The sequence below is a fragment of the Schistocerca serialis genome, chromosome 5 (assembly GCF_023864345.2).
Source record: "Schistocerca serialis cubense isolate TAMUIC-IGC-003099 chromosome 5, iqSchSeri2.2, whole genome shotgun sequence".
NCBI classification, from domain to species: domain Eukaryota; kingdom Metazoa; phylum Arthropoda; class Insecta; order Orthoptera; family Acrididae; genus Schistocerca; species Schistocerca serialis.
The window spans coordinates 352,851,996-352,869,139 of record NC_064642.1 but is presented as its reverse complement, the minus strand read 5'-3'; the positions used below and the strand labels follow the sequence as shown (position 1 = coordinate 352,869,139).

The 17,144-nt window shown below is 41.6% G+C and overlaps 1 protein-coding gene across 1 annotated transcript in view; it reads left to right on the top strand.

Annotated features, from left to right (window-relative positions):
* Window positions 1-1,388: 1,388 nt before the first annotated feature.
* Window positions 1,389-17,144, top strand: part of LOC126481933 (facilitated trehalose transporter Tret1-like) — a 67,769-nt gene continuing 52,013 nt past the window's right edge. Inside the window, exons 1-2 of the mRNA XM_050105893.1 lie at window positions 1,389-1,461; window positions 11,678-11,994. Coding sequence (XP_049961850.1) covers window positions 1,389-1,461; window positions 11,678-11,994 — 390 coding nt within the window. The remainder of the gene's footprint in view (window positions 1,462-11,677; window positions 11,995-17,144) is intronic.

Genomic DNA, 17,144 nt, shown 5'->3' with positions numbered 1-17,144 from the left:
AGACACGTGGCCCACTTGATATGGATGCAGTCGTGTACACAACAGTTGCTACTCACAGTTGCTGCTTTCGTACAGGGCTGATTAAGGACGCCATGCGACGTCTGATGCAGCCGATAGATAGTGACTGGTAATGGCATGCATAACAGCACTCCAGCAAACGTCCATCTGTCAACGTTCAGTATGACTAAAAGTAATAAGTTACAAGCAGGGAAACGGCCCTGAGGCAATTACTGAAACAACACGACTGTTGCCGTCTCCTTGTTTAGCTTTTAATGTCTTGTGGGAAGATGTAAACTGCTTGAGAACGACTTACTAAGTACCTTCAGTTAGTTTAGTTGTGGTCCAATATAAACAAATTCTGTGTGAATGAAATAAATTCTAGTAATATTTAATTACACTCCTTAAGATGTTACACGTACTCCCTTTTCTCTCTTGTTGGCCGAAAATGTTATGCTGAACTGTATTGCTATATACAATATATGTAGCTTATGTTAATTAGCTGTCCACACTGAATAATGTCATAAATCACCAGAAAACCAATATCGTCCCAAACTGCTCTTGAAAAGAGTAGCTATAAATAATAAGATTAAAAACAGCCGACCAGTTGCAATGGATAAAGTAATCTTTACCTAGGTTTCGACAGATTTAAATCTATCTTCTTCAGAAGGCGGCAGTATTACATTAATATGGAATGATATGTCATTGTCGTTTTTACAAATATCTGCATAGATCCATTAGTCCAAAATAAAATATTTTGGACTAATGTATCTATGCAGATATTTGTAAAAACGGTGGCGTGTTTAATGCTGTTAGAAGTAGTTTATCTTGTAGCGAAATTGAAATCGGCTGTTCCTGTGAGTTAGTATGGGTAGAGGTCATTCTTAGCAACCGGAATACAATAGTAATTGGATCCTTTTACCCACCTTCCAACTCAGATGATAAACTGCTTGTAAGGGTACAATACCCTGACGTAGTATCGATTATGCACTATGCAGAGATCATACATAGTTTAAGCAAAGACTGCAGTGCAGTCAACAATGTGCGAGTGGGTAAGCAGTAGTCGAGTGCTGGAGTCCTTGGGCGGAAGTCGGGTGTGAGAGGCTAGAGAGAGAGGTTGCTCAGTAGCGAGGCCGGAGATGAGTGGCAGAATGGCACACAGTGTTTGATGTTCATAAATGTTTATAAATTGAGAGATTTAATTAATAAATTCCAGCGTTTAAGAAAGGAGATGTTATCATTTAGTAGTTTTCGCAATAACGGAAGTGGAAAACAATGAGTCTCTTGACAAGAAGGAAAGATATATATTATGCTAAAATAATTAAAATATAACTTCACCTACAGCGTATGCGAATAATATAGTTCGGTGCGAAACTGGGGGGAGTTTACATATGGCGACGCGTGTGTCGGACTTCGATTCCACAGCAATCTTCGGAAATAACGGAGAAGACAACACTGCAAACGGTGAGTCCGCAGCATTTCAGCACAGCAGCGCTTCGAAATTAAGTGAACTCAACGTTGTGTAGGAATGAACAGGAATAGGAATAATCAATAGTGTTACTGACTTTTAAGTTGCGACTGAACTTTTCAATTTAGAGCAAACATAAGTTATAACGAACAGTGACTGTTGTGAACAGTGTTAATATGGCTAATTCAGAGCAAAACGGTAGTTTTACTAAAGACGAGGGAGGACAATTTAATAACGTGGCTGACGGAGAACAGATTAATGTGATGGAAAACACTACATTTAATTCGACAGAGGACAGTGGTATTCTTAGTTTTCATTTGCCTAACAGAAATTCAACACCGATGGTTATCCAGCTAACAGAAACTGCTATTGTCAGTAAAGATTGCATATCTCAATTGTTAGAAGTAATCAAAAATGTTCATGAGGAAAATAGACAGGCGCGTGTAGAAATAAAAGCCTTTCATAAAGAAAATAGACAGGCGCGTGTAGAAATAAAAGCTTTTCATGAAGAAAATAGTCAGGTGCGTGTAGAAACAAGAGCGTTTCACGACGAAAATAAAAATGTGCTTCAGGAAATAACAAAATTTTATGAGGAAACAAGAAAGCTTCATCAGCAAATCAAAAATGATTATCAGACTAACTAATGCGATTAGCAATTTGCGAACGGAACTCACCAGCTCATTTGAACAAAATCAAGATGAGCTCCGAAAAGAATGTTAAGACAAACATGAGGCCATTTGCAGCGAAATATCAGATCTTAAAATTCAAGTTAACGGATGGTGTATGCAAACGGAAGATTTTATTTGCAGACTTAATGACAAAGTTAAGGCTCAAGATGACGAAATCGTCAAAATTAAAAGTTCTTGTAAAGCCAACAAAGAGTCGATAATTAAGTTGGTTAACGGCGTACAAACGCGATGTGATGAACTAAATGTTGAGGTACATGAGATACGACAAAAGATAACGAACAACGACAGTGCCAAATGGAATTAATAAAGAAATTTTGCGCGATGAAATTAATGCAGTATTACGTGAACCAGATAACAATATTGTTCATTTGCCGCAAGTAATTGTTGACAATGGACTGAGCGGTTGAAAACTTCACGAATATGAACCGAAATAATGCATCCACGCAGTTGCGTTCATTAGACAATTCAAAAATGCGTTTCCGAGGCATTATACGGAACGTGCTAAAATTGATACTTGCGTCAGTCACATGAAGGGTGAGGCACATATTTGGGGTATAAGTATATCCGACAATTACACCAAGTATGAAGAATTTGAAACACCATTTTTTTTAAAATTTTGGTCGAAAGAAAAACAGTGGGGCATAAAATCAAAAATTCTCACACCGCCAAATTATGCAAGACATCACGGTACAATGCGTGAGTTTATGCAAAGGTACTGGAACGACAATGCATACTTGGACGATCCAGTTAAAGAAGAAGAGCTAATGCTTAAATTAATCCAGAAATTACCATTTTTTATGCATGAGAAGTTAGCACTCACACCACAGTTAACAATGGAGCAAGTGTGTTTGCTAATTGCGAATGGAATTGCTCATTGCCGAACGTGAGCGACACAGTAATAACAATTACCCGAATCGTCATAACGGCCCAGCGCGGGAAGGAATCCCAAGGTACGAATGACCGAAAGTATTTGATCGCCGAAACGACGATAGACACAGGAGAAACGAATACAATGTACAAGACGGATTCAGGTCAAATCATCCGCCGAACCGGCCACACAATGACAGAGACAGGGGACAGTATCGATCGCCAGAACGTGCAAGAAGCCGCGATTGCAATCAGCGAGATTCTGAACAGTGCAACTAAGCAAAGTTTCGGAGACGACCCGCTCCGGAACTCTGTCACAGGGACAAGGGTCGGATATTATGATAAATGCCATAAAGTGTGAACATGTAAATGATGTCAACGAAGATTTGTGTCGAGAAAATGAAGAAACGAATAAAGAAATTCTGATGCCGTTTGAGGAAGTCGAAGTACGTGGTATTGTTATGGATGCATTAATTGATTCAGCTAGCGAGGCAAGCGCTATTTCTGAAAATCTGTTTTCTCAATTAAACAATCTTGTCGCTATTCCCACATTTCCTATTAACGGCGTACGTACTGTCAGTGCAGTTGTAAACCGAAGCAAACCAATTAAAGGACTAGCATTACTAAGATTTCGTATTCAAGGGGACGAATATGAGCAGAGTGTGTTAATTGTTGGTTCTCTCAATGTTGGGCTAGTTCTCGGAGTTGATTGGTTGTCAGAGATGACATGCTGTATTAATTTTGAGGAGAATTGTCTGCGGACGTAGAGAGATAATAAAGAAAGAAGAATTGTATTCAAAGAGTTTATTACGTATAATAAGGGCGCTGCGAGCGTGAAAATAAGGATGATACGTTATAGAGGAGAATATGAAGCTGTCACTTTAAACAATTCAGAGAACTGCGCTAAGCTGCAGGACAGGAACGAGGAGGATACTCTAAATCGTATTCAAACCGAGATTCGAGCGTTAGTGGACTTGACTGAAGCTGAACGAGAAGAACTGAGGGAACTACTGAGATGCTACGTCGATATATTTTCAAAGATACCAGGATTAATTAAAGGATATGTTTGTAAAATTAAAGTAAAGGACCATGAACCATTTCGCAGTAACTCATACGCAATAGCATTGGCAAAAAGGGAAGCTGTTAACAAGAAAATACAGAGGATGTTGAATAATCAAATAATTGAGGGCTCAGATAGCGAATATTCAAACCCAATACATGCTGTAGCAAAGAAGGATGGCACAGTTCGCATTGTTCTTGACGCCCGTGCAATAAATCGCATAATTTTACCACAGCGTGATCAGTCAGAAAACCTGGAGTTTTTGTCACAAAGATTCAAAGGAGTCAAATATCTATGTAGCCTTGATTTGACTAGTAGTTACCGACAGTTAATGCTAGAAGAGAATAGTGGAAAGTATACAGCATTTCTTTGTAATGGTAGAAGTTACCAATTTCAGAGAATGCCTTTTGCTCTCTATTTCTTCAGCGGCTTTTATGAGAGCACTGAATTAAGTTTTAGGCGAAGATTTGTTGCAATATTTAACGCTTTATGTTGACGATATCTTGATTAGCACAGCTTAATGGGAAGAACATTTGGAAATTATTCATCGGATACTTGAAGCATTTAGGAAAGCTGGAGTGACTGTTAACCTGGAAAAATCGGAATTCGCCAAGTCGCAAATTAAATTGCTTGGGCAAATTATTTCGTCGCAAGGGATTGAACCGGATCCAACAAAAAAGGACATAGTAAGAAATTTTCTGTCACCTAAGTGCCGTAAGCAGCTTAAGTCGTTTTTTGGTTTCTTTAATTTTTATCGTCGTTTTCTTTCTGGATGCTGCCTATCTTCTCCTGTCTTAATGGACTTGCTGAAAAAGGATGCTGTATGGAAATGGACTCATGAACATCAGGAAGCGTATGATTCAATAAAAAACCAACTGTGTGAAACATTTATCCTTCACCACCCTGATTTAAGTGAAAAGTTTTACCTTGGCACCGATTCAAGTGATTATGCGCTTGGCGCAGAGTTATATCAATTAATTGAAGCCGCGCACTCACAAGCTGGGAGCGAAAATATACCGTTACGGAAAGAGAAGCACTTGCCATCGTTCGGAGCTTCGAAAAGTTTCGTTTTTATCTATTTGGAAGGCATACTGTCGTAGTGACAGATCACAAAGCATTATCATTCTTGATGAATTCCAAATTGATGCACAATAGGTTAACCCGGTGGTCGTTAATGCTTAAGCAATACAGTTTTGAGATTCAGTACATACTAGGAAAGCAGAACGTCGTACCGGATGCGCTGTCAAGACTATCAGAAGGACAAGACTCAGTTAATGTTGCGCATCCACGCCAGAAAGATATAAGGAATCATTTTATGCGAGGTGTCGAAGACGAGCGTCATATACGCGATTCTGCGGAACATCAAACAGGAACAGGACGCAGACGAAATATTGAGAATGGTTAAAGAAAAATATGATGATCCGAATGCCGAGAGTAGTGGCAAGATACGTCAATATTATTTAAAACAAGATGGTATTCTTTACAGGTGAAGCAACTTGAATTCTGATCATTAGAGGCTATGTATACCCAAACATGTAGTGGATGAATTAATAAAATACGTTCACGTGAGCTATGCTCATTTTGGGCCACGTAAATGTATACTAAAATTGCAAGACAACGTCATCTTCGATAACATGGCACGAAAAGCACAATCAATTCTAAAATCTTGCGATCTCTATCAAAAAACTAAAGTGTGGGAAGAAACATAAAAGAGTGATAGAACGATTGACAGATTTTGAAACAGTAATTAATAGTTTGTCGCATGATTCAACAGGATTGCCGCCATGTACAGTTCTCTTTGGAAAGAAACCTGACAGTATCTTTCATGAATACATTTCCTTTCCGCAAGAAAAGGAAATTACGCAAGAGGAGCGCTTTAAAATCGCGTTGGAGACGAGTGAAGCCCATTACGTACAAAGTCGGTGATTTAGTACTTATTCGAACTCATACGAAATCATCAAGTGCAAATGAAGAGATAAAAAAGTTTCATCACTACTACAGAGGACCATTCAAAATTAGAAAACTTGTTCACCATAATTCGGTTGAAACTGAAATGGTACAGTCCGGTCAGTATCATAGCCTACAACATATAGAAAACATTAAACCGTATCATCTATAAGAAGTGTTGCAAGCTAAGAGATGCTCTGTAGAAAAAATGAATATTGTGTTATTTGTGTACATATCATTTTGCATGTGTGAAAATAAATGGACAATAGTCAGTAGCTATTGTGGGTTAGTTATAGTGGACAGTAGTAGGTAGCTACTGTGAGCTAGATGCAATCGGTTTTAAGCATTTTATGCCGTCACGTAAAAATTGTGCAGTGCTTGAGTCAAAGACACGTTTATAAGCAATAATAGGAACGCGTGGAGCGAGTGTTGTGGTTTACTACGGACTGATTGACGTGCGCGCGCAGTGTATTTTGTTTCCCCACTACTGTAATTCCATTTTGTGTTTTATATTGGCGAGCCGATGTGGAGCCATCGACGTGAAGCGATGCGTGCGCAGCGCGGTCGTCACATGTTACAACTGCAGTAGAGGATGTACCAACCCCTACAAGGACCTAGCACGCAGCGCGACTGTCACCTGTTCCAGCGCTGCGCTATTCTGTCAGGTTGGCGAGCTGTGTGGAACGCGGAACCATGGGATGCTGACGTCAGCGGCCAGCTGATCAACAACAACAAGCTTCACGGCGCGAGAGTCGCTGTTATGACGCTGTTACTACAATTCCACCAATTTACAGAGACAACGAGTCTACAATCCCCTGCGGCTTGGATGCCACAGCCCTCTAATTCATCGAAAGCTACGAATACATGTGTTTTGCATCGCATCATATAGGGAAGTGAAAAAGCAGAGTAAACAGTGAAAGTGTTATTGTTATTGTGGTGGTATACCCCCGGCGGCATCGATGCCACAGCTCAGTGCGTAGTGAAACAGCGTGTTTGCGTGTGATTTACGACTCAACATATAGGCACGGACCTAAAGCAGAGTAATTAGATATGAAGTGCTACGTAAAAAAAATGTATTTTCCAAGGTGATTATTTGTTTATAGATTACTTTCCTAGGTATGTGCCTTTTGTCAAATTTCTTGTGTGACTAACCCTGTAAACTGTGTGCCATAAATATAACAGAATCGCATTTTCCAAATGTGCTGCCACTTGGAGTGTTAATTTATGTGGGGTAGTAATAGAATATTTTCCTGTGAATATTGTGTAGTAGTAGAGATGTCTGTTTATTATTTTGTTTATTTTTTGATCACATTCATCCAGCTAGGCCTATGTTTCTATTCATTCAATACATTGACTACCTGATCGTTAGTATTTAATACATTAAAAAAAATCATGAACAAGCTAATAGACATTTGTTATTCGTGTATCACAGTTAGCCATACTATTTATTTGGGATCTTACAGCATTGTGTTTCATGTTGCAGTGTGCACAAGCATTTGCGATTAACCTGACTTATCTTGTTGCTAATTAGTGAGTGATTTAATGACATAATTTGATTAATGTACTGTGATTAAGTGATACTTGAATTCCTTAAACACGATTTTCCTTACACAAATGAGAATCATTCTTAATGACATGAGGTTCTCCATAAATAAGCAAATAGTTTTGACTAAATAATGTAATTTTACATTTTTTTCTTCTTTGTCTTTCTATATATTTTTCTACTGTAATATTCAAATCTAATATCACTATTACATTTTTTCATATTAAAGTATTGTTTTGGTGGGGATATGTAAGGGTACAGTACCCTTACGTAGTATCGATTATGCACTATGCAGAGATCATACGTGGTTTAAGCAAAGACTGCAGTGCAGTCAACAATGTGGGAGTGGGGAAGCAGTAGTTGAGTGTTGGAGTCTGTGGGTGGAAGTCGGGTGTAAGAGGCGAGAGAGAGAGGTTGCTTGGTAGCGAGGCCTGAGATGAGTGGCAGAATGGCACACAGTGTTTGATGTTCATAAATGTTTATAAATTGAGTGATTTAATTAATAAATTCCAGCTTTTAAGAAAGGAGATGTTATCATTTAATAATTTTCACAGTAATGGAAATGGACAACAATGAGTCTCATGACAGGGAGGAAAGATATATATTATGCAAAAATAATTAAAATATAACTTCACCTACAGCGTATGCGAATAATATAGTTTGGTGCAAGACTGGGGGGAGGTTTACATGCTGAAATGTTCAAAGGAAATTTGAGTTGAATTTCAAACACCTACCAGAGTCATACAATTGAAGTTTGTGGTGAGTTCAATTTGCACTGGATATGTCGGCAAAAACACATGTTTAAATACAGAGGTACACATAAAACATCGTCCGAAATTGTGCTAAACACATTCTCTGAAAATTATTTCGATCAGTCAGCTCATGAGTCCACACGGTTTGTGGAAACACACTTGACCTCCTAACAACAAGTAATCCTGAGCTAATAACGAGTATCTAAACGGACACAGGGATAAGTGAATACAGGGTTGTCGTAGTGAGACTGAATATTTTAACTCCCAAATCCTCCCAAAATAAACGAAAAATATACCTGCACAAAGAGGCAAATAAAAATTCACTTGTATTCTTCCTGAGAGAAAATCTCCACTGCTTCCAAATTAGCAATGTACCGGTAAGGGTAGACCAGATGTGGGTTGAATTCAGAGGAATAGTATCGACAGCAACTGAGAGATTTATACCAAATAAATTCGACTGAGGTGATCACCCTTGGTACACAAAACAGGTCACAACACCGTTGCAGGAACACTGTAAAAGGCATGCCAAATTCAAACAAACTCCAAATTTCCAAGATCGGCGATCTTTTACAGAGTCTCGAAATTTAGCGTGGGCTTCAATCCAAGATGCTTGTAATAGTTTCCACAACGAAACCTTGTCTTGAAGCCTGACAGAGAATTGAAAGAGGTTCTGGTAGTATGTAAAGTACGAATGCTAGCGGCAAGACACAATCAATGCCTTCTCTGCGCGATAGGAATGGAAATATTATCGACGAGGGTGCTGGTAAGACAGTAATACTAAACACAGCATATAGAAATTCCTTCACTAAAGAAGACGAAGTGAATTTTCCAGAATTCGAATCAAGAACAGCTACCAACATGAGTAACTTAGATTTAGGAATTACACTTACAAACAACTTCAATTGGAAAGAACAGAAAGAAAATGTTGCTGTGAAGGCGAGCCTAAGACTGCTTTCTATTGGCAGAACACTTAGAAGATACGATAGCTTCACTAAAGAGACTGACTACAGTGCGCCTGTCTGTCCTCTTTTGGAGTCCTGCTGTGCAGTGTTGGATTATTACCAGATAGGAATAATGGAGTATATCAAGAAAGTTCTGAAAGAGCAGCATGTATTGTATTATCGAGAAATACGAGAGTGTCACTGACAGGATACAGGATTTGCAAAGGACATCATGAAGACGAAGGCGTTTTTTGTGATGGCGGAATCTTCTCGCGAAATTTCAGTCGCCAACTTTCTCCTCCAAATGCGAAAAATATTGTTGGCGCCGATGTACATAGGAAGAAACGACCTTCACAATAAAATAAGGTCGACCAGAGATCACACGGAAAGATACAGTGTTTGTCTTTCCTATGTGCTGTTAGAGACTGGAATAATAGAGTATTACTGTGACGGTGGGTCGATGACCCTGTGCCAAAAAATCAAGTGTGATTGTCGGCAGCTCGTTGTCTCGCGGCCGCGTTCTCGCTTCCCGAGCACGGGGTCCTGGGTTCGATTCCTGGCGTGTTCAGGGATTTTCACCTGCCTCGAGATGACTGGGTGCCTGTGTTGTCTTCATAATTTCATCATCATTCATGAAAAGTGGCGAGATTGGGCTGAGCAAAGGTTGGGAATTTGTACGGGCGCTGATAACTGCACAGCTGAGCGCCCAAAATCTAAACATCATCATTATCATTATCAAGTGTGATTTGCGGAGTAGCCATGTACATGTAGATGTCATTGGAGGGTGATAACAGAATATAATCAAATAGTAATGTTTTTATTAACGTATGTCAGTTCACAATGACTGCTCATACAGAGCTCTTTCTAGCTTCGTTTCTTTCCAGTTAACATGGTGCTGGACTCTCATGTTCTCTGTGTGACTTCCGTGTGCATAGGAAATCACAGAGCGCTGGGTTTCGTACAGGTAGGGAACTGATTGTAATGGTATAAGTTGCATTTTGTGCCATTAGTCCAGGCTAGAATCTCAGGTGTCTTTTTTGATGGGAGCTGGGGCTCCAGGGCTAGTCTTTTACAACTACAGCCTGTCCAGTGGCCAAACTGAGGGCAGGAGGCGACTCAAGCAGCTCGAGAGTAACGCTTTCTCGTATTTTGCAGAGAGTATTTTTAATACAAACACCTTACAGTTTTAGAAGAAAAAAGTTTGCCAAAAACAATGGCCTAGGTTTATGAGCAGTTTTCCAATTTCAGAGGACTTCTGATGTGAGGCTAATTGCTGGGCACGAAAATGCGCCATTACTGAATTTGTCATTGATGTCACAGAGATGGAACTGAAATGGCAGAGTTATCAGGACATAGAAGGACACTGTGCAATGTGATTTTCATTTTATATCGATGCACTGTGTTGGAGGGATTTTGTGCACTTGAAGGAACACCGCAATTGCGTAGCCACGTATGCATTTTCTGCTATTGCCGGCATGTACTGTTCGGTGCGAAGAAATGGCCAGTCATAAGATTGTGTAAAAATATTAAAAAAATTTGTTGGTACACGTGAAAGACGGTGCATAGGAGTCCAAGGCCAGACACGCTAGTGAGAGTATCTTTAGATTTGTTCAGTAATGTGCAGCTCCCTGCCTCTTGAACATATCAGCCACAAATGTTGGATATGGACAATAGCATGCTTCTTAGCAAACGAGTTGGCTCCATAGTTGTTGTGACTATGGTGGGCTCAAACGGCTCTTAGCACTATGAGACTCAACGTGCGTTTCTAGGCGCTTCAGTCTGGTACTGTGTGACTGCTACGGTCGCAGGTTCGAATCCTGCCTCGGGCATGGATGTGTGTGATGTCCATAGGTTAGTTAGGTTTAAGTAGTTCTAAGTTCTAGGGGACTGATGACCATAGATGTTAAGTCCCATAGTGCTCAGAGCTATTTGAACCATTTTTGAACTATGTGACTTAACATCTGAGGTCATCAGTCCCCTACACCTTAGAACTACTTAAACCTAACCTACCTAAGGACATCACATACATCCACGCCTGAGGCAGGATTCGAACCTGCGACCGTAGCGGTCGCACAGTTCCAGTCTGTAGCGCCTAGAACCACTCTGCCACACCGACTGGCTGACTATGGTGGGACCCCTTGGCCTCTACCGCCGCCATTCACACGGTGGTGGCATTTTTCCAGGTTGTCGGTGAATAATTATGGTGAACATAATTAGCAGCACCAGTGCGTTAGGGCATTCTCTTCGTCCGTTCTTTGGAAATCAGTCTGAGGTTTTCTACATGAGCACTTGCCTTTATACACTCTGTCAGCTTCCCTACAGTAACCGTCAAAGTCGACCATCTCAAGATGGATAAATTTATGAGCATAGGAAGCGACGTCTGCTGAGTACGGTAGTGTCTGTGTATGTACAGCGTCGCTGGTGTACCTGGTGGTCGGGGTGTGCATCGGCTGGAGTTCGCCGCTCGTGCCACGGCTGCAGCAGAACACGTCGCACATCGTCATCACGGCGGACGAGGGCTCGTGGCTGGCGTCGACCGTCGGGCTGGTGGCGGCGCCGCCGTCGCTGCTGGCCAGCGTGCTGGTGGACGTGGTGGGCCGCCGCAGGATGATGCTCGCCTGCGCCCTGCCCTTCCTCGTCACCGCCGTCTGGCAGCGCTTCGCCTCCTCCTTCTGGGAGCTGCTCGCCAGCAACATCCTCTCCGGCGTTGCGATCGGCTTCATCGTCCCCGTGAGTACGAAACACACACTCATCCTACCGATGTCATCCATTGGATTTGATTAGTGACGTCGTCATAATGGGGGACATAGACTCCTCACCGAAATCCAACATCGTTAACAAATATGTCTGAGAATGCCGCGCGCAGGTTTACTGTTTATGGGGTGAGGTCTCAGTGCTTGGTTCCTCTTTGAGCTAGGGACATGAGCTAAAAAGTTTTCCGTTTAGCCTGGACCAACGACTATCTGTATACCTATTCGAACATCTCTCTTATTGTAGGGGTGTTACAATATAGTAAGCAAGGTCTGAAGACGAACAGGAGCTGGCACTAAGGTAGATTGTGGGAATCGATTATTTCCGTTTGCAGAAGCTCTTAATTGGCTGAAATTAATGCTCAACTAATGGCATCATTTGTACGTGCACTGTTTGGATTTTACGTCAAAATACATGATAAAACACTTGTTTTTCTATGAGCTTTTCAAAGCACGCCAATTCTGCACATCTAACTTGTAAGAATCGGTTAATACTTTGCACTAAGATGAAAAAACTCAAAACAAATTTTTTTTCCAATTATCTTTACGCAATGCCGAGATACGATGGTTTAAAGTTGAGATAAATTTAGCACGTCAAAATAATTCTTACAGAACTGAATGCGCGCTGTGGCTCCCATAGTGGTTTAAAGTGCTTCAAATAAGTATAAAACGCATCTTTATGATCAAAAAGAAAACTCTGCTTCATTCGGATTTTGATTACAGAAAACATAGCTTTCTGTGAGTTTCCCTAGCGCACCACTCCTAAATTTCAGAGTTGTGCGTATCGGCTCAAATTTTGTAAGAATGAAGGCAAATACGTGTAGTTACCGATCTTCCTGTTATTCTGGGATACTCTTATCCGTTGCCACGATATAACCGACATGGTTCGAAAGACAGTAAATAACGTATATCGCATCAGTCGTCCCCTGAGTAAACAAAAATCTACATCGGTTACCGGGCTATGGCTGTCTAATGTCAGAATTATGGTACAGTAAACGGTGGGAAGCAAAATGAAGAATGCTCCTGTCATATCACAAAAAATGCGAATAGGTGCTGGGCCGAGCTACGGATCAAAAAGAAAGGACCTAACATTTCGGGTTACCTGGCAGCTTCAAGAATATTTGTGCAGGGTGTACACATAGTCCGGGAAGACTTCCAATTATCTATTGCACAAGAACCAAACATTGTACACATATCATACTTATGTCATTTTGAAGAGAAACCCATAAAGCTTTTTTTCGTATGTACCGCCACAAGGTAGTTTGGTAATTTGCTGATAGTCAGTGCTTGTCACAAACTAGGTCAGTGCTACTCAAGGGGACAGGTGTTTCATGAAATGGCCTACCCGGTCATCAGATCTCACTCCGCATTTTTTTTTTTTTGTGGAGACACATTAAAGATCTAGTCTACTAGTGTATGAACCGCCTCTACCATGAGATGTAGCAGAGATACGGAACAAAATACGGGAAGCAACTGCAACCGTCAACGAAGCCATGCTGGGACGGGTATGGCAAGAATTCGATTACCGTATTGACGTCTGACGAGTCACTCATAGTTCGCATATGGAATGTTTGTAAAAAAAAAAAAAATATGCTTTCAGAGTTTCTCTTCAAAATGCAATATGTATGACATCCGTACAATGATTAGTTCTTGTGCAATAAATAATTGAAAGTGTTTCCAGTCTCTAGGTACATTCTGTATTAGAGCGTCTTGATATATTCGCGCATTTGTACGACTTAAGCCTACTTCTCCAGTGCAGTGAGCTCTGTTTGCTGCAACAATTTACATATATACAGAGGGACAATTATTGAAACATAGGGAATAAAATCGTCATAACTTCTGAAGGGTTTGCGTTAGCACATTGAAACTGCATTGTTGATCGGGGCATGATGGGACTTAATATGCGCATTGTTGTTTGGCTTAGCGATAAAGCCCACTTGTATTTGTGTGGGTTCGTCAATAAGCAAAATTAGCGGATCTGGGTGACCGAGAATCCGCATTTCGCGATCGAGGAGTCTCTTCACCCTCAGCGGGTGACTGTCTGCTGTGCAATGTCCAGCCACGGAATACTCGGTGCGATATACGTTGATCGCACGGTCATTAGCAAACGGTACGTGAAGGTTTTGGAAAATGATTTCATCCCCATTACACAAAGTGACTCTGATTTTGACAATATGTAGTTCATGCAAGACGGAGCTCGACCCCATCGAAGCAGGAGAGTGTTTAATGTCCTGGATGAGCACTTTGGAGACCGCATTCTGGCTCTCTGATACCCACAGGTCACTGGCATGGGCCTCGATGAGCTATGTTAAAGACAAGGTGTACAGCAATAACCTCAAAACCACAGCTGAGCTGAAAACAGCCATTCAGGAGGTCTTCTACGGCATCAGTGTTCGGACACTTTAGTGGATCCTGCAGAATTTCGCTATTCGTCTGTGCCATATCATCGGCAATAATGGCAAGCATATCGAACATGTCGTAACCCAAATACGAGTATCTGTAGTGACGTCTGCATGTTTGTAACTAATTTACGTTCTTTTCATGTACTTAAATAATTGTCATCCAGAACATTCGCCAAACACAGTAAACGACCTACGAGTATTGTATCATATAGCTGAAGAGCATACATATAATGAGTAAAAAAAAAATTCTGAGACAAAACTTCTGGATGCTGGAAATTTTTCGTGGTGGGATGACCTCATGTATCACGTTACTTTACTTGACACAATAAATGAATTGTTGAAATGTGTGTGAAATCTTATGTGACTTAACTGATAAGGTCATCAGTCCCTAAGCTTACACACTACTTAACCTAAATTATCCTGAGGACAAACACACACACCCATGCCCGAGGGAGGACTCGAACCTCCGCTGGGACCAGCAACCCAGTCCATGACTGCAGCGCCTTAGACTGCTCAGCTAAACGATAAATGACATGACATGGATAGTAATACTAACAAGCAAAAAAGCGCGATATGTCAAGATCTTTTGATTTAAATGTCTTTGAATCTGCCAGATAAATCGAAAAGCTATTTCCTTTCTTTTACATCCATAGCTCTGCATTGGACCTATTTTCCTCTTTTGTGCAATGATAAGAGCATTTTTTTATTGCGGTGCGTAAAATATGATCAATAATAATCAGTAAACGAAATGTAGTCACCTCGAAAGGAATGTAGCTGTAAGCGGCAAACTTGGTGATGCAGTTAGTGACTCTCTACGTACTTACTCCTTCACTGCGACACATTTTTCCTAGCGATGGGAGACTGGCGGATCTTTGGTTGCAGAAATACGCATTTGGGCTTGTTAGCAAACGTCGCCATTCTGGAAATGCGTACCACTTAATGGTTTCCTCAACCGAGGAGAGAGGAAGAAGTCACCGGGTGCCATATCGGAACAATACAAAACGAGTTGCTAGTTCAGACTCTGTAGCTCGATGGACGTCGAGCGGCCGCCGGGTCATCTCCTGACATGGCAGCTGCATACAGATGCGGTATGGAGGTGAATTTGATCACCATGCCGCATGCCGATCTCTAGACCGTTTTCCCACCTTTCCAGACTTTGGAGTCGCTACATCTCAATCAAGTAGCTTCTCAGTTGGCATCATGAGGATCAGTGCACCTTGTAATAGTCCCCCCACTTCGAAAATGTTCTAGGCAGTACCAGGACTCGAACCTGGGCCTTCCGCATGCCAGCCTTCTGCACTGACCACTCAGCTACGGAGGCGAACTCGGAATCACGCAGGTTGTGAGGAAAAGTTTGATGACCGAAACAAGCAGCATGCGCGACTGTGTCCTGTGAAGAATAAGTGGGGCGTTACAGTAGAAAACACACCCGCTTTGGTTACCCAACTAGCTGAGTGATATGCGCTTATGACTACCGTGCAGCTGGCCTGTGTTCGATTCTCAGATTGGTCACAGACATTCTCTGCTCGTCCACTGACACGCAGTGCGCCAATTTGGCGTCAACTCAAAACACTTGCAATTCGGCGGCCGAACTTCCCTAGGTAGGGACTCCCAGCCATCAATGCCATACAATCACGCAATCACCCACTTGGGAGACTCCCAAGACGTTTCCTGTTGATAACTTCCTGTAATCTCGTTGGAACATTTCGGTAGCGAGCGTATCCGACAGCTTGCCCCTTACGATACCTCAGCGCCACACTATGGCAGTCCCAAGAAACAGCATCATCTTGCCTGACAACAGTCGGATCTTCACTTTATCGGCGCTGGTGAGTCCATATTTTAACTGCCAACATTTACTATGACTATTAACTCAGCACTCAACCATTGTAATTAGGTGACTAGAGACGTCAATGAGGTTGGCCTGACATAGCTGCAACATTTCCTCTTCTGGCTCGGTTCGGTCGGAATTTTGAATGATATAAGCGGCCGCGGAATCCAACGGACGGGGACTACTTTCATGTTCTACATGTCGAGCAAGGTACTGAAAACTGTTCTATCAGTGGTTTTAACTTTTCACGCCAGTGCGGCGATTGCGATACGCCGGACCTCGACCTTAAGACGTCTGTTCCTCTTACGATTCACGGTTCTGCGCAGACAAAGGTCTGCTACTTATTTCTTCGCTGTTAAGAGATGTCGGACCACATATGAAGTTTCTGCGCTACCTGACGACTCTGCCGTATGACTGTGCGTTGTTGCTAAACATTACTACCCGCTCAGCATGAACAGTTTCGGTGTTGTTCTCCTTCAAATGCAGAAAACGGAACACAGCACGATTCTCAGCTTCACCAATGTGCTGCGCTTTTTTGTCTTGGTTGCTCTAGTGGTGTGACATGCTACTGTAGAGCAGGTTTTCTGTGTGCACCAGAAGCAAAAACATGTACCTAAAAAAAGGTACATTACTTGAATTTATTTTTTGTAGATTACAGCTAAAACCTTATGCTTACTTATCGTAATTTATTTTTTATAGATTATAGCTAAAACCTTATGCTTACTTATCGTAGGAACACTAGCAATGTCGCTGCTCTGCACGAAAGCTTTAATTTTCCGCGGACGGTGAAATACGGTGTAAATGCACTTATTTATAGATTTCCAGAAGGCTCTCGACATCGTTCAGTACAAGCGCTTCTAACCAAACTGTGTGCCTATGGAGCAACGGCTCAGTTGTGCG